Genomic DNA, 24272 nt, shown 5'->3' with positions numbered 1-24272 from the left:
CAGAGGCCCCGCCCACGCCCCGCCCCGCCCCGATTATAGCCGATGACTCAGGGCGGAGCTCCGCATCCAACCCGCTCGCCGCCAACTTCTCTGGATGGGACCAGAAGTTTCTAGCCGGCCAGTTGCTACCTCCCTTTATCTCCTTCCCCGTTGGCAGCGAGGAGGCTATTTCCAGACACTTCCACCCCTCTCGGGCCACGTCACCCCCTCCTTTAATTCATAAAGGTGCCCGGCGCCGGCTTCCCGGACACGTCGGCGGCGCGCACCGCTCTCGAGCCGGCCGCAGTCAGCGAGCGACTCCGCGCCTGGAGGCCCGGCACCCCACGACCAGGCACCCCGCGACCCGACACCCCGGCGGCCGCCCCTTCGGGCCGACCCCAACCCAACATGAGCGCTGCCACCCACTCGCCCATGGTGCAGATGGCGTCCGGCAGCGGCGCCGGCGACCGCGACCCCCTGCCCCCCGGCTGGGAAATCAAGATCGACCCACAGACCGGCTGGCCCTTCTTCGTGGACCACAACAGCCGCACCACGACGTGGAACGACCCGCGCGTGCCCCCCGAGGGCCCCAAGGTGAGCCGGCCTGCTCGGCGCCCCAGCCGGCGCCCCCCCTCGACGGCGAGCGGCGGGGACCGCTGCACCCGGCCGGGTTGCGGGGTCCCGGAGCGCACCTGCCGGTGGACGCCCGCGCCCGGGCTCGGCCTGCTGTGCCCCGACGAGCCCCCGCTCCGGCCCGCCCTTGGCCGGCGTCGGGGCGAGAGGGAGGCCCCGGAGGGAAGGAAATGTTTCCCCCCTCCGCTGCGTCTGGTTCCCGGGAAGTGCGACCCGCGCAGTGGCGCCAGGTGCCGTCCACCGGCCGGATCCGAGGGACCGAGGACCGGGTGGCTGGAGCGGGCCCGGGCTCCGGAGGGGCGGCCGGCCTGGTCACCTCTGGAGGCCCGGGCCAGGCCCCGCCGCCGCCTCTGCCGCCGCCCGCCGGGGCGGAGGTCCCGGTTTCCCTGCGGTCCGCGCTGCGGCGGACGCCGGCGAGGGGGCCCACTCGCCAGCTTGGGGGTGGTCTCGCAGGTGTTTTGTCTCCTAAAATTCCTCAACTTGCTCGAGGGGCATCTTAACTGGCTCAGGCACAGAGTGACTCAGGGAACTGATGTAAATATACTCCCCCGTTTTTATATCTGAAATTAAAATTGTTTTCTTCTTTGAAACGATTTTCAATAATATATTTTAGTATGATTTGTTGAAAAACAAGGCGTTCTTCTCCCAGGCAATTTCTGAACTAAAGATGTGAGACTGTCCCATGGTTGACCATTGCCTTAGGACATTGCCTCACGCTGGCGTGAGAGAGAATGGTTTTTGTTTTTGTTTTTTTTAATGGCATACATTCCCTTCCTTGTTATGGTATTAAAATACTTAGGATTTGTTTCCAGTAGATACACAACAAATACAGAAATACTTTCGTGAATGCAGCATACCTTATTTACATATATGCAGAAATATAAACTCTTTAGTCCTTAGGAGCATGAAAATTTGGAAATAGAAAGTTGGGATCAATCTGTTAACTTAAAAAAATACAACTAAGTGTGTTACTCTTCCAATTTTCCGCAGATTTGTGCTTTTTCAAAATAAAAGCCTTGGCAAAAAGAAATACACTTAAAGAAAGGGTAATGATATACTGTCTGGGCAAAATTTTAAAAAGCCATAAAGAGCTGGTCAGTTGTTTTGAAGATTTAAAAATTCACAAAATTAAAAATGCTTTATAATTATTTTAGAAGAAATATTTGTATCATCCACTTTCATTTCTAAATGACAAACATTGATAAAAATCTGGTGCCCAACAGTGAGACGTAGGGACATTCAGCAACTTCCATTTATAAGAGTTGAATTGTATATTTATATCTGGAAAATTAGTACAAGAGTATGTAATTAGCTGGGATGGGTATAATCATATGTACTTTTTTGTATGCCTGCTCAGCCCATTATTGGGTGAAACTAAAGCACATTTCAAACCAGCCCTGTCACTGCAGTCTACATGGATGTTGATCTTTGGTGTGGTGTAAAACTATCAGTTTGAGGCCTCCTTCCTATAGAGACGGGGACTGTCAGAATCTGCCATGCCCTTTGTTGTAAGTGAAGGTCAAGTTTGAACATAGCCACTGTTAAGTGCAGTGTAAACCCAGAATGCCAACACTTTGTTTTTAGCATGAGACTCACCCAGCAAGTTGAGATCTTTGTGTACCCATCCGGTGAGTTGGTTAGGCTGTGGTTTCATAAACTCTTTTTAAAGGGGAAAAAACAGGTTAAGTAACTTTCTTTCTTTCTTTTTTTTTAAAGATTTTATTTTTAAGTAATCTATACCCAACATAGGGTTCAAACACACAACCTTGAGATCAAGAGTCACATGCTCTACCGACTGAACCTGCTAGGCACCCCGGAATTACTAGAATTCTTTTTTTTTTCTTAAGTTTACTTATTTATAAATAAATAAGAGAGACAGAGACAGAGTCTCTGAGACTCTCAGAGAGAGAGGAAGACAGAGAATCCCAGGCGAACCCATGAAACCACGAGATCATGACTTGAGCCGAAACCAAGAGTCAGACGCTTAACCGACTGAGCCACCCAGGCGCCCCTATCATTCTTAACAAATAGAAAATACGGCTACTAAATCAGAAGTCTGACCCTGGAAAAGGGGATTTGAAAATTAAGTCAGAATTTTAAAGTCGAAAGGCCTTATGAAGATCTCTTAGCTCAGTCTCTTTGTTTTACTGACAAAGAAACCCAGACAATTAAAGTGTGTCTCCAAAGGTCACTTAGTACCAATAGCAAAGAGAACTACACCAGAAAGTCCTGATAAGAGGCAGGGTATCTGTTCAGAAGAAGGTAGAAGTGTCTTGAATTTTTATGAAACTGTGAAGCATGCAGGCTGGACTACTTCATTGTCTTTGTGTCCTCTAGGCCACCACATACGTACTGGGTGGCTGACCTCTGTGCTGTGATTACTTGGATGGTGATGACTGGATATGATAACTCAAGAAATGAGTTCTCTTTACCAAATTAACTACTCGAGATTTGTCCGCATGGCACAAAACTTGAGAAAACTGACATTCAGTTTCTTAGCTCCTTGACCTTCATTGTTCTCATACCTGTGCTTTGATAATACACAGAACATCTGGGTGATTAATTCAGATTCTCTTACACGAATGACACTTTTTCTCCAGACTAAATACAACGGAAAATCTTCAGTACTGTTTCATATTAGAAATTGGCTTCTTACTTCGTAGTAAAAAGGGTCCTGGTGTAAAACAAAGGGCGTTTTGGGGGGAGATGAGCTAAGAGGACGTTTCAAGCATCCTTATTTTCAGGAGGAGATGCCATCAGTCGATAAAGAAGAAGCCCTTTTTTGGGGACGGCAGCTTCTGGGTGTTTACGGTCTAACCTTGCTGGGAAAGGAGTGGCTTTCATGGAAAGGAAGTGACTACTACAACTCTGTTTCATTGAGTCTTGTACTCTGTCATTTTAGAGTTGATCCTCCCACATTGCTCTGAAGTAGTGAGAGTGACTGTTTGTCCCTAGTTTTACAGAGGAGGCAAGTGAGAGCAAGCGTCTTGCCCTTCATCGAAGAGGCAGGGCAGCTACAGGCTAAGACATAGGGCTTTACCTGACTCCACTCCATGCACCCGGACCTCCCCACCTGCAGTCTTCCTGGATGTCAATTTTCTGCACTCACGGGCTTGCCACTAATCTTCTGGCAAGTTCATTCTGGTCCAGGCCCCTTCCCTGGCAGAGAGGTTGGTGCTCACTCTGGAGTCTGAAGGTGCACAGCCGCCCCTCGCCTGCTCTCCCCTGATTAAACAGAGACCAGATGCTTTGGAGTACTGTGCTGTGCTGCTCTGTCAGAAACCTTCCTGGGACAAGGGGGGAGACCCTTCTCCCTCAGTGAGCAGAGCTTTCTAGCTCTGTAGACCTTAGAGGTCACCAGCACAGAATCCCGAGGCCGGCAGTCTCCTGGGAAGCCTTTTAAGAGCACAGATTACCAGCGGCCTCATCCCTCTATCTGTCGCCTGCCCCCGCCCCCCATGTTTAGTCCACATTGCCCAGAAATCTGTATGTCTGAAAGGTTTCCCTGATCCTTTTGATTTTGCCACACTGGCATTTGGGAGCCCCTGGTGGATGGTGATCCCATTTTGTAGGGGGAGGGGAGCTGTGATTTACTGTACCCTTTCCTGCATATGAGCCCTGGAATCCCTCAAGCTGTGCCTGTCTAACATCTAACCTGCATAGCCTTTGCCTGAGGCCCCATTTTCCTTCTTGGTGAAACTCCCTGGTGCCGACTTGCATGAGTATGAACATGGGGATGGCAGTGCCCTGAGTCAGATCCAGGGCAGTCCCAAGACCCTCCTGTACCCCAGAAAGATGTGAGCCAGAGCATTTCCTTCCTGTTTGGCCCTCCCAGCAGAAGCTCACCAGAATAATCTGACAGATTACATTCAGGCCCTGGAAGAGAGATGTAGAAACATCCTCTCAGAGGAAATTGGAAATGTTTGTAGTTGTGATTGAAGTGGAGAGACCCACTTATTCTGCTTCATGTTTAGCAGAGCCTCCTGAATTTTCTTACAGATGAGATCATTTTGCTCTTTGCAGATCGATTAGAAGCTCGTGGGCCTCTTAGCAGAATCAGAGCACAATCAGGAAATGAGTGGTCCTTCTCCCCTTTGTATTTTCCAGCAAGTTGCAGTGATGGAGGAGCAAATTCCTTTGCGACTGATGAGCAGGGATTTGTTGGGGGGGAGGATGAAGAACGTGGGCCACATGCCTTAATGCCCAGCTCATCCAGAACCTCCATTTTACCCTCCAGAGAACAGGCTGTGTTTGGCAAGAACTGAACATAATTCGTCCCCCGTTTTGCAGCGTAGCTTTGCCCTTTACGAGGGGAAAGCCGGTACACAGGAACTGTGGCGGCATTTGACATTAGCCAGGGCCGAGGAAGGCTTAGCTGTTTGATGCTGTTGGGGCCGGTTGTGAGTCAGAAAGCTCCATACCACCGGTGAGGCTTGGTTAGCACTGTCCTCCTGTCCCCATTTCTGGAATGACACACAGTTGCCTTATATAAGGCACTCTACATATCTATTACTTCCTATTGGCATTTATAAATGGTCTGATGCTTATCATCAAAGGTAGGAAACCGTGCATAACCCAAACCTACTCTTCCTCCTTTGCATTTTTGCTGTTGTAATGCTGCTCTTAAATATTTAAGACACCTTACGTAGGAAAACTGGGAGCAAAAGACAAAGGCCTTGCTTATTAGGAACCTCTGAGGACCCATTAATGCTGATGAACGCTGAAGAAACCTCTAGCAACCTGATTATGGAATTCTTGAGCCCCTCCCTGCTCCCCATTTCTGGCTCATCAAGTCTTCACTGGGTCTCCTCTTGTGCCTCTGATCTCAGACTCACGGCTTGACTTTTGAAGCTAAGCACTAAATCCCATCCTTTGCAAATGTGGACATTGATTCCCACTGCTTGCTTGGCATTGTGTGACTGCGTGAGATATGTGATGTTACTAAGTCATCACTTATTTCTGTGTAGATTTCTTTGGGGGCCTTAGAAGCCAGGCAGCTTGTGACAGCTTCATTAGGGAGAATTTCTTTAGGATAGAATGAATCTAGTATTTTTTTGTCTGCCAACATGTTTGTGTAAGTATGTGTATATGCACACACGCGTTTATATTAACATGTCAAACACTGGTTAGGGGCATTACAAACCTTATTTCTTTAAATCCTCAAAACAGGTCTCTAAGATAGAAACTACTAGGTGCTTCTGAGGCCTGTCAGCTGTGATAAAGCGGAAAGACTGTTGTGGCCAGAGGTTTACCCTCACCTTGCCCCCTCTGAGCCTGGCTGCTTCTCAGAACTCCTTTATACTCAGAGCTCACCAGGCACAGCCCCCGTTGATTAGAAACCACTTGTGTCTTGAGTCTGGATCTGACTTAGGAGATGGGCCCAAGTTCTTCATTCATTCGTTCCGTCCGAAATTGACAGAGTGCCTGTTCTCTGAAAGTCACAGTGTTCAATGCCATATGGAGGACAGTTCTGTCTCCTTCCGTAGCTTTCTCTGTGCAGAGTTTCTTACGTGTAGATGTCTCCAGTTGGAAGCAGGCTCTCCCTGCCCTGGACTCCACGTCACTTTGATTCAAATCTTTCTTCCAAAAGGCGGCACTTTTCTGCTTTGCCTTAGGGTCATGTCCCTGTGGGCCGAGAGTTCCAGGGCCAGGCTGTGTCTGTCATCTTTCTGTTTCTCAGTGCCTGGCAGGATCTACAGTCTCAGTAAATGATTCTGTGTGGGGAAGGGTAAAACACGGGCTGGGTTCCGGAGTGGACAGGCTGGTAAAAGAAAAGCCACCCTTACTGAAGTACAGTCTTAAGCCCAGAGTGAATGTAAGTTGCCGAAAGCTCTATCTGTTCGTTCCAAAGTACTGCAGTGTTGTCCTGGGCTCCCAAATGTCCCCCGGGAGCCAGTTCCTTTTTACTGTATTTCTAAATGGGCTTTTCTCCACAAAGGACTTAAGTATTGATTCCCTGACTTCATCCTTATTGAGTCTGGAGAAGCTCTTTTTTGTCCCTACCAGCAACACAGCATCTTGGAACAGACCTGCTGGAGAGGCTGGGAGCTCACAGCAGCCAGACACTGCTGATGCCCAGCTGCACAGAGAGCAGCCTCAGCACTGTCAAAGGAATCTCTCTCTCTCTCTTTTTTTTTCTCCTTGTGGCTGGCAATAAGACCAGCTACTGCACAGTGAAGCTTCTTATTCACTGTCAATTCAGAAAAGCCCAGAATTTCAGATTGCTCACTGCCTACGTCAAGAGCCTGTAAACAGTGTGGCTGCCCAAGAACTCCTAGCACAGAGCTGTGTCCCCAGTGACTAAGGTGAGACTTGCCACTGAAAATTCCCTCGCATCCTGTTGGAGAACAACCATTTCCTATCTTGAAATAACTTCCTCAGTGTTCCTTAGGGTAGAATTGTAGACTTTTGGTTATTTAATTTAATTTAATTTTTTATTTTATTGTTAAATATTTATTTTTGAGAGAGAGACAGCGTGCGAGCAGGGGAGGGGCAGAGAGAGAGAGGGAGACACAGAATTTGAAGCAGGCTCCAGGCTCTGAGCCATCAGCACAGAGCCTGACTCGGGGCTTGTACTCACAAATCTCAAGACCATGATATCTGAGCTGAAGTTACACACTTAACCAACTGAGCCGCCCAGGTGCTCCGATTTTTTGTCAGTTATCTTAAAGATTCGTCTTGGACACTGAATGGATGAATAAATAATTTAAAAAATCCAGGAGCGTCTGGGTGTCTCAGTCAGTTGAGCGTCTGACTTTGGCTCAGGTCACGATCTCACGGTTGGTGGGTTTGAGCCCCATGTCGGGCTCTGCGCTGACAGTGTGCAGTCTGCTTCGGATTCTCTGTCTCCTTACTCAGCCCCTCCCGCACACATTCTCGCTCTCTCTTTCTCTCTCAAAATAATGAACATTTTAAAAAAACCTTTTTTTTTTTTTTTTTTTAATCCAAACATCGGGAGGCTAGGGAAGAATATGTGTGTGCAGAAGACAAGGCAGCTGCATCACTTTTTGACACTTCCAAATTAGTCCCACGGACCCTGAGTGTCAGAGTGGGACCAGCTCTCCTGCCCAGATGGAGCTGGGTTTTCTCCCTCCTGAGGCCCCATGCTGGATGCACAGGGCCGTGGTGACTCAGAACTGAGCGGAGTGCCCTCCCTCTCGCCTGCCGTGCCTTGGCCAGGCAGTGACTCAGCACCAAGCACTGGCTCCCTGGCCCAGAGCACACTTGAACTGAATGTTCCAGGTCTTGAGCCCCAGCCCGGCTCGACTGGGCAAAACGAAATGCTTTCTCCCCTGCTGCGTTTTACCCTGGGAAGATGAAGGGTTTGAAGACAGCCACAGTTATTATCAGAGTGCACGGTGTGGCAGGAATAGTGAAAGGGTTAATACATCTCTGGTCTTGATGTCAGACACACCTGGGTTGTAGTGATCTCAGATAGACACTCACTCTCTCCGAGCCTCAGTCTGCCCTTCCGTAAAATGGGAACACAGCATTCCCTGTCCAGCAGGATTGTGACGATTAGGGGGATAGTGCATGGAGAGTGATGAGTCAGGGCCTGACTGGACATGTGTGTATAACCCGTGGAAATAGTCACAGCCTCCACTAAGAAGTGGGAGAGGACTCACCACATGGCAGACAGATGTGGCCAGACATGGGTCTGTTGGCTCCCAGGTGGGGCTCCAGTCTTGTTTCTCAGAAGCAAAGGCCTCTTATCCCCCTTGTACCACCTCAGCCAACTCTCTTTTGACCAGTGTCTGGATGCCCTCAGTACCCTCCCCAGGGTTCCCATGCCCCTCATAACTCAGGTACACGTCAGGGGAGTCAAATGAAGGCCACGGGGCCTTCTGGGGCCTCACCCAAACCTACAAACCACAGCCCCAACCAGCTTCACCCCTGATTCATCCCTGATTCCTCAGCCGAGACAGGCCAGGAGGAATTGTGTTTCCTGCACTCTGCTGCATGGGGTGGCGTCTTAACTCTGAATCTCGACTCCTTAAGGGGAGTGTCTCCCTCTGCATCTCTGCACAGGCCCCAAGACAGTTGCCAGGCAGGAACTAGGTGCCCGGTCAAGTGTTGTGGGGAAACTGAGCCACGTTAAAGAGGATCCGGCCATTTCCATTTGCACAGCTGTTCTGGACCCAGCTCTATGGGGTGGAAATGGCATTGCAGGTGGAAGGAGAGAGGGCAGTTTTCTAATTGCCACCACCCTCTTGGGGGGGAGTGTGACTGTTGGAGGAATGCTTTGAGCAGCTGTTCAGGGCGGGGAGGAGAGTCCCCAGGAATTCCCCTCAAGGAATCATTGAACCAGCTACCCTTGGTTAAAGGGGCCCTTGCCCTAGCTGCTTTGGTGAATTGGAGGCTGGGGTAGGGGACTGTGTTTTGTACAACATGCAGGTCTAGTGAAGCCCTGCACCCTGATACCAACAAATACTTGCATAGTTGGTGTCTAGCAGACGGTAGAGCCAAGTGATTGATCCGTGTTCCACCACAGCATGAGACAAGTCCTTGAGAAACGCATGGAAATGGACCACGAGGGAGTATCTTTATCTAATTCGGACAGTTTGCTTCCTGCTGTGGAAATTTCAGGTACTTTTCCATCTGTGATTCGTGATTGCAGATTGATTAGAGCAGGTGTTCCCTACCCCCTTTTTTTTGGAAGAGGAACTAGCTAGTGCTTTTCATTCCCTGAAGCTGTGAACTTCAGGAGCTGGGCATTCAGTGACTGGGGTTCCTGGCTTGGTAACTGCCCCTGTGACCTTGGGCCACATCTGCCACGTGGAATCCTTGAGGAGGGCTCCAGGGGGTGGGGGAAACGGGAAAGCTGGAGGCTGACGCCAAACTGGCCAGCTGTGGCCCATGGTGCCTGGCCCCTGCCCTGGTGGGGGACACACTGAGACTGTCGGTGTGATACCAGCAGATGAATTCTGCTCCCGGCCAGGTCCTCCTGTCCCAGCCTGGCCTGGTTTTCTCACTAGGTCTTGGGCGGAAGTGCAAGGAGCCCCAATCAGTGTAAGTCGGGTGTGGATTTGTCCTCAGGGCAGGCCCCCTCTGAGTCACTTGACTAGAGCTTTTTGGGGGTGGGGGGGGCACAGGGGGGTGGTGGTTAGGGCTCAGGCCCCTAGAGTGTTGGGCTGTGATTGCTTCCAGGTTGGAAAACATAGATACAGTTCCCAGCAGAGAAAATGGCACCCTTGCTAATTAGTGTTCTTAAGACGCTCAGATAAAGGAGCTTCTAACTCTTAGCAGGTTTATTCCTAACTGGTGAGACCACTGAGGTTTTAGGCTTTGTAAACTATGGGCCCAACCAACTGTTTCTCAGAAAAGCTGCATCTACCGATAACTATTTGTGGAATGAAGGAACGTGATTGTGTAGGGCTTGGAGCACTTAGCTTACAAAGACTTTCTTGTGCCTTGTTTTACTTCTGTCTTGCAAAAATCCCTGGGAGATGTGGGGACTTTTACTGCCTGAGAAACTGAGTCTTGGTAGCAAGGAATCCTGTCTGAGGGCACATAGCTGGTGAGCAGCAGGGTGGGATTGGAGTTCAGGGTGGCAGCTTGGAGCCCAGGGCTCATGCCGGTTCACTCCTGCTTGTTTGGACACAGCTACAAAGAGAGGAGGTGTTAAGTTTCATCCCTATAGAAAGTTTTCCCCAGTGGGGACACATAGGGACACCCAGCTCAGCGATCCCAGGAGAAAATAATATGTGCTTTGATAACAGGCAATCAGATAAAGCCTGCAGTCACCTGTGGCTGAGTTGCATCTAGAATTCGTGGTCAGCACAGACTCTTGTCTTACCAGGAGTGTTGTATGGGGATTTCTATGGAGGTGGATTTTGCTTACTGTTCACAATTTACCCGCTATCCATTATGTGCCCCAAACGGGGTTTAGGCGGAGGGAGAGACCCTTTATCACAATCCAGTGGGAACTGGAGGAATTTTGAGTTGGTTGTGGGATATATTAAATTGGCAGTGATAATTTCTATGACCTGAAATACCAAACAGAAAGTTTTGGAAGAATGTTGAAGCTCAGCTATGTGCTCTAGAAGGAGGTTTTTTCTTCTGCTCCGTTTCCTGGCTGCTAGAAGTGAGCCAAGCTACTCAGTTTTGATCCAGGTCCTGCATATATGGGGAGGTCAGGATTCCTGTTTTCCTCCATCTTTTTTTATCTTTGTTTTAGAAGTTTTGAAGTATCATTAGTAAAATTCAAACCCTGACCGTTGTGAAGGCTCTTCTGGCCTAAAAACCCAGTTAATGGATCTGTGTCCTACTTAAGACTCCAGGCCTGTCTAGGCGGAAGTGCTGTGGGGCAGCCCTAAGAGTTACCTTTGTTACTCTTCCCCTTCATTCAGACGTGCTGATGGGAGCTGTAACTTGTAGGTACCAATAACACTTTGAAGAGGGCTGTGCCGTGGAGTTGAGTTTAGGGGTTTTCAGGGATCAGAGGCCACTCAGTGTACAGGGAACTGACTGTGGATGGGGCAAGGCAAACCCTGCTCCCCTGCTGTCCCCAAAGCAGCTGAGGCCATGAAAGTGCAATGCCCCAGCACAGTGGTTGGCATATGCCTTGTAGGTACGCAAGGATGTTGTTCTTGCCCTGCTTTTAAGGCACAAGACGTCCTTCTTGGGGGTTGGGGGGTCAGCAGCCTCCTCTTCATTTAGGACGTGAAACATTAGGGCACTTTGAATCCCAGTGACTTCTGTTATGATTTATGTTTATTCATTTCTTGAGAGAGAGCGAGAGTCCGAGCAGGGGAGGGACAGAGAGAGAGGGAGACACAGAATCCGAAGCAGGCTCCAGGCTCTAAGCTGTCAGCACAGAGCCCGATGCAGGGCTCGAACCCACAGGTCATGTGAGATCATGACCTGAGCTGAAGTCAGATGCTTCACCGACTGAGCCACCCAGGTGCCCTTGTTATGATTTAAGTGAACATAGTTAAGAGTGGTCATTTTTAGATTTCTGTGACACCAACTTCTCTTTGTTTTTGAGCTTTATGTAGACGTTTAGAGGTAGAGGGGACCTTGCAGTAAGAGCCATGGAGAATGTCAGGGCTGAAAGGAACTTCACTTAGATCGGTGTTTCTCAATGCAGTCCTGGTTAGCTTCACCACACACCTACTGAATCAGACTTCTTGGAGTTGGGCTTGGGGTCTGCATTTTTGTGCATTTTCTGGGTGCTCCTGATGCCCCCTAGAGTCTGAGAACCACTGCTTTACAGAGCATCTGGGTCTCCCCTTCAATTTTAATAGCTGAGAAAACTAAGGTCCAGAGAGGGGATGTGGGCTGCTTGCATAACAAATATATTTAGGGGCAGATCCAGGATTAGAACCAAGTGCAGTCTCTTTCCACATCTCTTAGCTGCCCCCTTAGCGTACATTGTTATTAAAAACCAGCAAAGTTTAGACGTGCTCTTAAGCAAACAAGACTTGTGGAAGTCCAAGGGCTCACCCAAGCTCAGAATCTGATCCCAGGCTTCTCTGATAATAATACCTTGTACTTAATAGGGCAAATTTTGACTCATCTGGGGTAATTTTTCCTGCTTTTTATCCTGGCCATCTCCTGGAGTTGTTTAGTGCCCTGAGATATGCCTCAAGATTTTCCTGCAGTGCAAAGCAAGGGAGAAAAATTAACCAATTCATTTTATAAATGAATGCAGTGCGGTTCCTAATTGGATCTTGTATATAGGGATTCCTGATGTCTTTGCCCAAGATATAGATGGTGAGCAGAGCTACACTGGTCCTTACTCCTTAAGAAGCTACACACACAGGACCTTTGAGGGCAGGACCTCTAGTGGCCTGCCTGGTCACATGATCACAGCTCACCCCTCCCTCCCCGGAAGACTAACCCCAAGGCAGGGGCGATCCCTGGTCCCCACTGAGGTCAGAAGGGGGGCAAGTAGCAAGTGCTATGTCGAGGATGCTGGCATAACCAATAGACTTTTTCTGGACGTGCTTGAACTGTGAAAAGACTTCTTAGGAGACTAAGGAGGCATGTTCTAATATTCTACGAGAATCATAACTGTTATACATTTGTTTCTTTTACTTTTGTCATTTTAAATTTTTATATTTTGAGGCGCCTGAGTGGCTCATCAGGTTAAGCATCCAACTTCAGCTCAGGTCATGATCTCACGGTTTGTGGGTTCAAACCCTGCATCGGGTTCCGCGCTGACAGTGCAGAGCTTGCTTGGGATTCTCTCTCTTCCTCTGTCTCTCTGCCTCATGCTTTCTTTCTCTCTCAAAATAAGTAAACTTGAAAAATTTTTTAAGTTTTATCTTTTTTTTTTTTTTTTACACTCGGTGAAAAACACCATAGAAGTACAGGAAGGGCAATTTAATTCTTTTATGTGGTGCTTTTTTAGTTAGTAAAAACTGAAGCATCTGCTACTGACAAGACTCTAATGATAGAGTAGACATGTGAGAAGATGGGTTGGGCTCAGTATTCCTGGTGTGGACCTTACTCTAGGCGGGAGCCTCATTTCTGGTTTAAATTATGCATTCATGTAGAAGCGTTTAGTTTTCTATTCTGTAAAGCTGGTATGGTTTTTCTGCTTACCTAAACCTAGTGTTTTCCTAAACAATACCCCAATCAAAGTGGAAGGGGAACGTTCCTTTATTTATTTATTTTTAGAATGTTTGTTTATTTTTGAGAGGGAGAATGAGCAGAGGAGGGGCAGAGAGAGAGGAAGAGAGGACCCAAAGTAGGCTCTGCACTGACAGCAGAGAGCCCGATGTGGGGCTTGATCCCACGAACCGTGAGATCACGGATCGTAACCTGAGCCGGAATCAAGAGTTGGAGCCTTAACCAGCTGAGCCACCCGGGTGCCATGGGGAAGCAGTCTTTTAGATGTGAGGCTCATGAAGAGACATGTGGTTTGTTACTGAATGGCATAGATGGGCCAACTCAGACAGAACCCAGAGTGCAGAACCTCAGGGTCCCCAGGCCACCCTTCCTGTCGCAGCCTCCCTGCTCAAGCCAGCAGGCACCGACACCTGCCAGGCAGCCCCAGGCTCAGAACAGGAGTCTTGGTAGCGGCCCCTTTCCCCTCGCTCCTACTGTCTTGCCAGCCTTTCCCCGCACTCTCCTACTCGCCCTTCTGGGTCACCCTTCATTTCCATGCCCTCAGCTCTGCTTTGCCCACACTTCCTTGCTCTCGTCCCTGACTCTTCCCCTCATTTCCTGCGGTGTCCTGGTTTTTCCTTCTGGCTCCTCCCGTCTTGCCGAGGCATCTCTCGTCAGCAGCTCTCGGGATGGTCAGGCCTCTGGGCCTCCAGCCTTACCTTCTTCAGCTCAGCACTCACCTTCATGCGCTGTCCCCTTCCCCTCTGCTGCTCGAACGCCGCATCCTGCCTACAGTGACCACAGCTTTCCTTTACCGACCAAACATGGCACTTCTTCCCAGACCCAGGTGGAAGGAATATTGGCTCCAGGAGGTAGTCTCTGCTGTCACCTCCTCTGGGCAGGCAGAAATACTCTTCCTCCCTTCCCTCCTTCCTCTGTCTTCCCTTTTCTCTTTTAGTTGTACGGAAGATATTCAGCGAGATGCATAAAATGCACAGCTCTTGGCAGGCGGCTGCAGTGCCGTCTGGATCCAGGGGCTTCCCCCAGGAGGCGCCAAGCCTCAACCAGGCCTATCTTAGGTTTCCAGGTCCTGGAAGGGGCTGAGTTGGAGGCACAGCTAACAGCCGGCTCTGTGGGGGCGGTGGGGTTGGCGGCCCTCACCTGTTGAAGCCGGATAGTGCGGGTGGAGTGTGACAGGGGATGGGCAGTAGGGCAGGGGGAGGTTCAGGGAAGTGTGTATTTCGATAGATCTGTACATAGGCATATACCTGTTTACCAGCATGCAGAAAAAGAACATTTCCATCCTCATGGAAAGGTTCAAGACCCTCCCAGTTACTCCCGTTTCCTACGGGGCAGTCACTACTCTGAATCTTCTATCAGTTAACTTTGCTCTTCAGTTTTGATTCCTTTGACACTTTGGGGTCTGTGCAGCATGACCGTGTGCCTGTTTGGGGAGGGAACTTGCATGTGTTGCTGCCTCCTGGGCATCCCCCTTGGATGTGCCCTCCCAAAACCTCACAGCAGTCCTGCCAGATAGATGGGTGTCGCTAGCCCCGTTTTCTAGGTACGGGCATCAAAGCTCACAGGCTAAGAGAATTCCCCCAGATCACAGAACTGTTACTAACAGAGGTCAGACCGAACTGGCATCCTAGCTAAGACAGCCCCATCCTAGCTAGAAAAGCCCATGCGTTTCCCCCACCCCCTTCCCAGAGCCTCCCAGGCTTTCCCTGTAGTTTTGCTTCCTGTTTGTTTTGTGCCGTAAACTGTCTCGAAAGCCCCTAGTCGGCAGGAATGGAGCCTTGCCAGTTTGGTGACCCCCATAGTACCCAGCGCCCGGGTAGCGAGAGGGTCACTGGGAGATGGTCGGTGGATGAGGGCTTCCTAACTGCCCTGCTCGAGGATTGTGCAGGCAGCTGAGGCTTGTGTGCATGGCTGGGAGGGAACAGTGAGGCCCCCAGGCAGCCAGCACAGAAAATGCCCAGGACTTGTCCAGGCCCCGGCTTCAGGCTGGAAGGAGGGGTGTCCCAGCGAGGGGATAAGATGCTTAGATGGCGCGTTACGAGTCAGCACTGAGTAGCACTGGGTTTCCACGGCGTCTCTTGGTGCCTTGTCTCAGGCAGGGATCAGGTTTTGAATGTGAGGCCTGGACCCACTCCCTGCTCTTGGGTGACCTGAGAGCTAAACAGGCTGAAGTAATGTCGCCACCCTGAGCACGTGGGTATTCTAATCTGAGAGCGCCTGTCTGCTGGCGTCCCCAAGGACACAGCGACACCCTTGTCTCTTCTGTGTGCAGGAGGCCCTCCCCGGGGCAGGGGCTCAGCAGGAAGGAAGCAGTTGATGGGCCTGAAAGAGCGAAGTTTCAGGGTCCACCACCACTGACTCTTGTGCAGGAACACAAACACAAGGCAAAAATCACAGTGGTCTATCACTCAGAATGCAAATCAGCCCTCAGCTTTCCTTCCTTGTGACTGGTTTTGCAGCAGTGAGAATTCTACCCTGCAAACTCCTGGACCCTCTGTCTTTGCCTCTGTTTGCAGCTCGGCCTTCTTAAGGAAGGGGAGCTCTCCTCCTTAATAGTCAACCTACCCAGATGTGCGTCAGGGGTGCAGTTCTGTAGCTGCCTTCTCTGTAAAGGCCCTTCTCGTGTTCCAGGAGATGGTCCAGACTGGAAATCCTGGGGGTCCCTGACTCTGGTTGCCCAGCCTGTGTTTGGTGAGAAAGGACATTGCCCCGTGAGTGACTGACCGGCCTTGTTGTTTGAAACCAGATCTTCCTCTGTGGTACATCTGGAACTTGGCCTTCTCAAAGGGTCCCAAAATAGCCAGGCCGCTGAAGGGACAGCTTCATGCGAGAACATGAGAGGGACCCCGGCCACTCCTCCGCCGGAGCAGAGCAGGCTTTGTTGGCCTCCTCAGACCAGCATAATTAATCGTCGGCTTTCATTCTCCCCCTGTGCTGCCCCCGCACTCCTCATCATCTCCCTTTCTTGCAGCTTGTTCTGAAAACGTCCCCGAGTAGGCAGCCTCGTCCCACAGCCGCTTCTCTGCAGAGGTGTGCCGACTGTGTCCTGTGTTTGGGTCCAGCACAAGTCCGTGTTAGGAAACGCTAGGACCTTTGAGGAAGCAGAGAAGCCGGCTGTGGTGTAGTGAGTTGGACTTGAGTCATCCTCGCACCTTCTGATCTGGGTCTCTGATTTGGGGGACAGTCAGTGGTTCTCCTACGTAACTGCTGCCGCTTGTCACCCATAAAAGGAACCTGTCTGACCAGTTTGGGAAATTGGGACCTCTTGGTGCTCAACGGATACCTTGGCCCAACTGCTTTCTCTTGAGGCCCCTAATTCTTAAACTGCTGGCCATAAGCAGCCGTGTAGGGGACGGGATGTGTGATAGAAACGGGTGCCTGTGAGCTGTCTGTGCTCAGCCGTCTTGGCTGCTGCTGGGGGGCCCAGAATCACTCTGGGAGATGGGGACCCTTAGCACCACGCTTTTGCCACTTTGGGGTGCTTTCTTCCCAGTTCCTAACCAGTCTGTTTCTCCTTCTTTGTGTTTTAGGAAACACCGTCTTCTGCCAACGGCCCTTCCCAGGAGGGCTCCAAGCTGCTGCCCGCGAGGGAAGGCCACGCTGTGTACCCCCAGCTCCGACCAGGCTACATTGCCATTCCTGTCCACCACGAGGGTGTGGACAGCCGGCAGCCGCGCCCTTCCTTTGTCTGTTCCCAGCCCGGCACACAGCGATTCCGAACCGAGGCGGCCACAGAGGCTCCTCAGAGGTCCCAGTCACCTCTGCGGGGTGTGGTGGAAGCCACCCAGCCAGATAAACAGTGTGGACAGGCGGTGGCAGCAGCTGCGGCGACCCAGCCCCCAGGCTCCCACAGACCTGAGGTAAGGAGAGCGGGCTGTTGTGTTTTGGGGGCAGGCCCCGGACCCTGGGGCTAAAGTGCAGGGCATCCGGGCCTGGCCTGCAGCGGCAGAGGTCACCCAGCAAAGACAGCACTACGGCCACACGGTGTCCCCCCCGCATTTCACAGCTGTGTTGTTTCAAGTGGGCAGGGGTCACGGCTTATCTTTGGGGTTAAGGAATTGGGCTTCACAAGGGTAAACAGTCTGGTCCAAATGCATAAAGGTACAAGTGTGGCATTTCTGGGACCGGAAGCCTGGCCTTCTGGCTCCTAGTCCGGTGCTTCTTCCTCCTACTGGGCTTTCTGCGTCAGCACCACAGGGATAGCAATGTGTTCTTTCACTCACTTCCCTACTTAGGGGTGAGTATTAACTGCGTGCAGCTCTGTTGATGGGAAAACGAGGTGCCATGCCTGCCCTCACCGTGTCCCATGGTTTCAAAGGAAACCGAAAATAAAGAGTCCGGAAGTCAGCTGCTTGATGATAGGGTTTTATTTTTAAGCCTGAGGCCAGTGCTTCAGTGCACTAAACTCTAAAGGGTTCTTAATCTAGTTCTTAGCCAGGGATTTGAGGGCCAGTGGACCCCAGTAAGATTCCTGAGCAGTAAGTAAGCCATTCTAGGTTTCCTGTCTGCAGATTATCCGGCTGTATCCACTGGCCCTGTTTTTGAGCACAAATCCTCCGCTCCGTGTCTGTGCCCAGAGTTGGCATTGCCTCCCTCAGCCCTACTCTTTTCCCTTTTCAGAGTAGTACCTATGTATGTAATATTTTTGTTGTCAAAATCAAAGTGACGCATCAGAGAAATCTTACCAAATTTGAGCTGACAGGACCCTTTGGAGCCAGCTGAGGAAATACGCACCTGACTTTCTAGGTGGTCCAGGGGCTGGCCACGTGGGATGTGCTGCTTCCGGTGCTTAGCTCGTTCTCTGTAGATGAGCAGAGAAAGGGTTAAGGAAAGACATGGCCTGCAGTGACCACAGGTACGGCAGCAGTCAGAACCAGCAGGTTGAGCACCACTGCGTGCAGCCCAGATGCCAAAGCATATCCACAGACGGTCTTACCGAATCTTCTAGTCACCTCGGGGAGGGAAGGGGCATCTGCTCCATACTGTAGATGGGGCTCAGAAGGCGATGGAGCTGGTAAGAATTGGAACACTCCAGACTCTAGAGCCCTGAGTCGTAGCACCACAGTTTGGCGATGGAAGGTTTACAGGTGGAAGGTCCTGTTAAATGTGTTACCCTGAGGAGGCACGTGATGGAGACGAGGTTAGAGCACCTGGGTAGAGGGTCACTCATGGAGCCATGCCTCTACCCTTTGTGTCTCGTAGCGATCTCAGTCTCCAGCTGCTTCGGACTGCTCGTCCTCGTCCTCCTCGGCCAGCCTGCCCTCCTCCTCCAGCAGGAGCGGCCTGGGCAGCCACCAGCTCCCCCGGGGCTACATCCCCATCCCCGTGATACACGAGCAGAATGTCACCCGGCCGGCAGCCCAGCCTTCCTTCCACCAAGCCCAGAAGACCCACTACCCAGCTCAGCAGGGTGAATACCAGACCTACCAGCCCATGTACCACAGGGCCCCGGGGGATGACTGGGAGCCGCGACCCATGCCGGCAGCGTCCCCGTTTCGGTCTCCCGTCCGGGGTGCATCCAGCCGGGAGGGCTCCCCGGCCAGAAGCGGCACACCGGTGCACTCCCCTTCGCCTCACCGTGTACACACCGTGGTCGACAGGCCTCAGGTATGGAGTTGGTGTCAGCAGACTGACTATGGCAGCCCCTCTCCAGGGGCTGAGGAGCTCTTTGCAGGGGCCCTGGTTCCTCCACTGGTTGTGACCAGTTCACACACGTATTACTGGGGGAAAGGGAGATCCTGGAAATGGCTGATCACCAGCAGAAGTGCAGGACAAGTGCTGGGAACTCTCAGTACTGTCTGTAGCTTTTGCTCATTTTTCAGTGCGGCTGCCTTTGGGGCAGAACTTCAGCCACCGTGAAATGGCTGGATAGCAAGTAGAGTGTCACCCACACACGCTGTCTCAGTGTTTCAGTGCCCACCACGCTTTGTTAAGGTGCTTCATAACCCTTCCGCATCCTAGCCGCAGCCTCGTCTCCAGTGCTCCAGACGGCTTGTCTCCTCCTCACGGGTACCCCTTCTCCACTCTTTCCATTCTTGTCGCCTCTGTGCCTTTGCTCATGCTGAACCAGCCCCCTGCGATGCCATCGCGATCCAGGTTTTCCCCATCCTGCAGGGGACAAGCCAGTGTTGCCTCTTCCATGAAGCCTACTCCTCTTTCTCATGGCACCTCATCACAGTCCCTTACAGCTCGGCCCGTGAGCACTCTGTGCATTTCGGAAGTGCTCATCTTACCTGTTTAGCTCAGCTTGGAGCTTGATGACAAGGACACGTCTTCCACCTCTCTCCCTGGTGGCAAAGGACCGAGTTGCCTGACTGATGATGAGCCGGCTGGCTGGCTGGGAAACATTCCAGTCTGGTGAAGTTGCAGGCACAGACCAGCTAATTCTTCAGGGGCAACTCGTGGGCACGTCCTGGAGGAGGGGGTCGCTGGTGTCAATAAGCTTGGAGCTTAGCAGAGCCTTGAGCAGCCCTGGGACCCCACCTTGAGCAGCCGAGTTCGTTTTCTGCCACAGTTTTTAGAGGGAAAGCCCCTTGTAGACAAATGCGGGGTGTCTTACTATAAATGGTGACAGCACCGTCGTGTGGTTCTTTTTTTAGCTTCTTTGTATAGGAAAGAATTTCAGCCTTACAGAGGAGTTACAAGAATCATACAAAGAAACCCAGTCTACCCTTCATCCATATTCACTGTTAACATCTTGCTGTATTTGCTTTGCCATTTCTTCTCTCTGTATGTATTGTCCATGTGGTTTCTTTGTTGGAGATTTAATTGTAGATATCATGCTCTTTTACCCATGAATAATTCAGCAAATATTGCCCTAAGAAAGACCTTTTCATTCATAACCACAGTACAGTTACCAGAATCGGGACATTTAACCTCCTTACGTTGTTACCTGATACACAGTCCACTTTCAAATCTCCTTGAGAGCAGTTTCTCCTGCTCCAGGATCTAATCTAGGATCACGAGCGCTGCATTTAGGTATCATTTCTCTTCAGTCTGCTTCAATCTGGAACAGTTCTTCGGACTTCCTTTGCTTTCATGACCTTGACATTTTCAAAGAGGACACGCCATAGAGCAGTCCCTCTTAGGAGTTTCTAAAGTCATTTTTCTCAGGGCGCCTGGGTGGCTCAGTCAGGTAAGCGTCTGACTCTTGATCTCAGCTCAGGTCATGATCTCACAGTTCGTGAATTTGAGCCCCGTGTCGGGCTCTGCGCTGACAGTGTGGAGCCTGCTTGGGATTCTGTTTCTTCTTCTCTTTACCCCTCCCCTGCTCTCTCGTTCTCTCAAATAAATTTGAAAAAATAATAAGAGTCGTTTTTCATACCCAGCCCTTTTAAGCCCAAAGAGGGGTGTGTGGCTGGTTCCTGAATGGTAAGGGCCAGATTTGAGGTCATGTGCATTGACAAAAGAATCTGATGGAAAAGGATGTTGCTGGCATTCAGATGGCTAAGTAGCCACCAGGTCCTTCCTTGGGCTCAGGAATCCCAGGAAAGAAGTGCCCATCTGCAGTGCTAGAAAAGCTTCCCCTCATGTCTTTCCCATATATTTCCCATAGTCGGTGAAATAATATTTAATCCTGTTTCTGCTTCCCATAACCTTGTTTATGGTGCCCTCCTTTTTAGTGCTTGTTCAGATTTCTTTTTGAACATGTGCAAAGATCTGACCTAACTGAACATTATAGTGGAATTTAGTATTTTAGTATTAGTATCTCTTATTTCCCAGTTCATGGAATTAGGGTGTCAGGTTTTTTTTTTTTTTAAGTTTATTTATTTTGAGAGAGAGAGCCAGTGGGGGATGGGGCAGAGAGAGAGGGAGAGAGAGAGAGAGAGGGAGAATCTCAAGCAGGCTCTGCACTGTCAGTGCAGAGTCTGACATGGGGTTCAAACCCACGAACCGTGAGATCATGACCTGAGCTGAAATCAAGAGTCAGACACTTAACCGACTGAGCCACCCAGACACCCTAGGGTATGTGAGATTTTTAAAGGGTTTTGGCAAAAAAACTAATTCAAAACAGTATACAACTCTATGTGTATTGAAACATTATTTATGATAGCCAAGATATGGAAGCAGCCCAAGTGTCCATTATGAAGAAAATGTGGCATGCACGCGCACACACGCGCGCGCGCACATACACACACACACACACACACACACACACACACACACTGGACTATTACTCAGCCGTGAAAAGGAATGGAATCTTGCCATTTGTAACAACATGGATAAACTTAGAGGGTATTATGCTAAGTGAAATAAGTCAAATGGAGAAAGGGAAATATCATACGATTTCACTACTGTGTGGAATCTAAAAAATAAAACAAAAGCACAAGCAAAAAGCCAAACGGGCTCTTAAATGCAGAGCACAGTCTGATGGTTGTCAGAGGGGAGGTGGATGGGGGGATGGGCAAAATAGGTGAAGGCCATTAAGAGGTATAAACTTCCAGTTATAAGATAAGCTACAGAGATGAAAAGTACAGCGTAGGGAATATTGTGGCGACATGTGGTGACAGCTGGGGAGTGCGCTTACTGTGGTGAGCACCTGTAATGTGTGGAAGTGTCGAATCACTGTGCGGTACACCAGAAACAGTGTAACACTGTGTGTCAGCGACATACGCGTAATAAAGAAGCGGGGTGAGGTATTCACCTAGATGCTAGGAAAGCTAAGATACTTGGTTGAAGCATAGCGCTTTTTAAAAAATACCGCTTGTGGTCCCATTAAAAAGTACGGGCGGCCAGGAGTCCGTGCAGAGATGCGCAGCTGAGTGTTGGCTCTGGGCATAAATGTGCGCGGCAAAATCCTCAGAGTTAACTATTTTAGGCACCTTGCTTATTCTCAAAAAATAGATCAGTCTGGGCAGAAACTGCTAGGCTGTCATAGCTTTAAAAAAAAAAAAAAAGATTAGGGAAGCATGGGTGGCTCAGTCGGTTGAGTGTCCGACTTCGGCTCAGGTCATGATCTCGCGGTCCGTGAGTTCAAGCCCCGCATTGGGCTCTGTGCTGACAGCCCAGAGCCTGGAACCTTCTTCAGATTCTATGTCTTCCTCTCTCTCTGCTTCTCCCCTGCTCATGCTCTGTCTCTCTTTCAAAATAATAAATATACATTAAAAAAAAAAAAAGATTACAACTCTTCTGAAACGGGAGATGAGACTGTCACACCCTGAACAGAACTGTCCACACAGTGTAAGGAAGGGCACATGTGGCAATCATTCCTCCATGGCTGTGCCACCGAGATTCTGAGTCACCCAGGACTTTGCTTTGGGCTAAACTAGCTCAGCAGTCAGCGAGTTTTTTGATATTTTCATTTTGAATACATTGGTGTTCTTTTCGTTGCCCTAAGAATACCGTCTACAGAAAAATTCAGTGAATGGTGACAGACCCACACAGTCCAAGGGGATGGGTGATGAATGGAAACAAACGGTTTGGTCACGTTACAGGATCAATATGTTTTTATTTTGTGACAGTATTTGGTCGACTTTGAAAATCTCTTTTATACGTTAAAGCCATTCCCCAGTTTTCTTTATGGTCTGTACTCACTACAAACAACTGCCTGTGACTCTCAGCCAGTTATTAAAAATATCTCTGTGTCCTTGCCTCCTCTCAGCAGCCCATGACTCATCGAGAATCTTCACCTGTTCCCCAACCTGAAAACAAACCCGAAAGCAAGCCAGGCCCAGTTGGACCAGATCTCCTTCCTGGACACGTCCCGATTCAGGTGATCCGCAAGGAGGCAGATTCCCAACCTGTTTCCCAGAAGCCCCCACCCGCCTCTGAGAGGGTGGAAGTAAAGGTTCCTGCTGCTCCGGTTCCCCATCCTCCCAGCCCCGCCCCTTCTGCTGTCCCCTCGTCCCCCAAGAATGTGGCTGCAGAAGAGAGGGCAGCCCCCAGCCCCGCCCCTGCAGAGGCTGCACCTCCCAAGTCAGGAGAAGCTGAGGCGCCCCCAAAACATCCAGGCGTGCTGAAAGTGGAAGCCATCCTGCAGAACGTGCAAGGGCTGGAGCAGGCCGTGGACAACTTTGAAGGCAAGAAGACGGACAAAAAGTACCTAATGATCGAAGAGTATTTGACCAAAGAGCTACTGGCCCTGGATTCAGTAGACCCTGAAGGACGAGCTGATGTCCGTCAGGCCAGGAGAGATGGTGTCAGGAAGGTTCAGACCATCCTGGAAAAACTTGAACAGAAAGCGATAGATGTCCCAGGTCAAGTCCAGGTTTATGAACTCCAGCCTAGCTCCCTTGAATCCGATCGGCCACTGCAGGAAATCATGGAGATGGGTGCCACGGCCACAGACAAGAGTAAGAAAAGTGCGGGAAACGGAGAAGATCCCAAAACTGAAACCCAGCAGCCGCCAGAAGCCAAAGAAGCAGCGACGGCAAACCCCGGCAGCACGACGGACACAGCTGGTAACGCGGCGGCACCGTAGTCTCCACTGGACACAGATCAGACCCAGGGACTGGGTGCTAGCGGTGTGCTTTAGGGAATTTTAAGTTGCATGCATTTCAGGGACTTTGAATCCGTTTGTTTTTACTTTTCATAGGCGCTTGGTATGCAGTAACTTGGGTGGAGGCCACACACACTAATTAAAGGGCTAAAAGGAAAATGATGCTCTTCTGTATTCTTACTCTGTACAAATGCAGCAGTTGCTCGTTTCAGAACTTTCACCCCATTGCTTGGTGGCGGGGCCCCATCTGTGCGCAGGCACCACGTGTGAGCCACGCTTGCACTCCGTCTTTGCGCAGCTCTGGACCGAGGGAGGCGTTTGGCTGGTGGATGGGCTGTTGATTTCCCATCACACAAACACGAAACCCATTTTTCAGAATTGTTGCTCTTTTGTTGGGATGATCTTCATCTCCTAGCTAAAATACCTAACCTCAGATAGAATAAAATGTGCAAGGAGCCCAGGAATATCTGTATGCTGGATGACTTTAATGCAACATTTAAGAAAAGTAAAATAAAGTAATAATCAAACTCACAATGTTTTTTGGTGATTTCTGAAGTGCTGAGGAGTGTCAGCATCAAGATTGTGTCTCCCTGGCTTCAGTGACAGTCAGCGACAGACACATTTACTAGCCGGCTCTGGGATCCAC

The 24272-nt window shown here is 50.2% G+C and overlaps 1 protein-coding gene across 2 annotated transcripts; it reads left to right on the top strand.

The window, feature by feature from the left end:
* Positions 1-24160, top strand: BAG3 (BAG cochaperone 3). 2 transcript variants are annotated; one of them, XM_030334677.1, is made up of 4 exons: positions 1-573; positions 16719-17048; positions 18391-18795; positions 22793-24160. In XM_030334677.1, the coding sequence occupies exons 1-4, from the start codon at positions 388-390 to the stop codon at positions 23606-23608; spliced, it is 1737 nt and encodes a 578-aa protein (XP_030190537.1). In that variant the 5' UTR covers positions 1-387; the 3' UTR covers positions 23609-24160. The 2 variants fall into 2 exon arrangements, with proteins under 2 accessions (XP_030190537.1, XP_030190536.1); XM_030334676.1 differs by having other exon boundaries at positions 2-573; positions 22790-24160.
* The last annotated feature ends 112 nt before the right edge of the window (positions 24161-24272 follow it).

The sequence above is a fragment of the Lynx canadensis genome, chromosome D2, assembly GCF_007474595.2.
Source record: "Lynx canadensis isolate LIC74 chromosome D2, mLynCan4.pri.v2, whole genome shotgun sequence".
NCBI lineage: Eukaryota > Metazoa > Chordata > Mammalia > Carnivora > Felidae > Lynx > Lynx canadensis.
The sequence above is the reverse complement of the archived record's forward strand: the minus strand, read 5'-3'. Positions and strand labels throughout refer to the sequence as shown.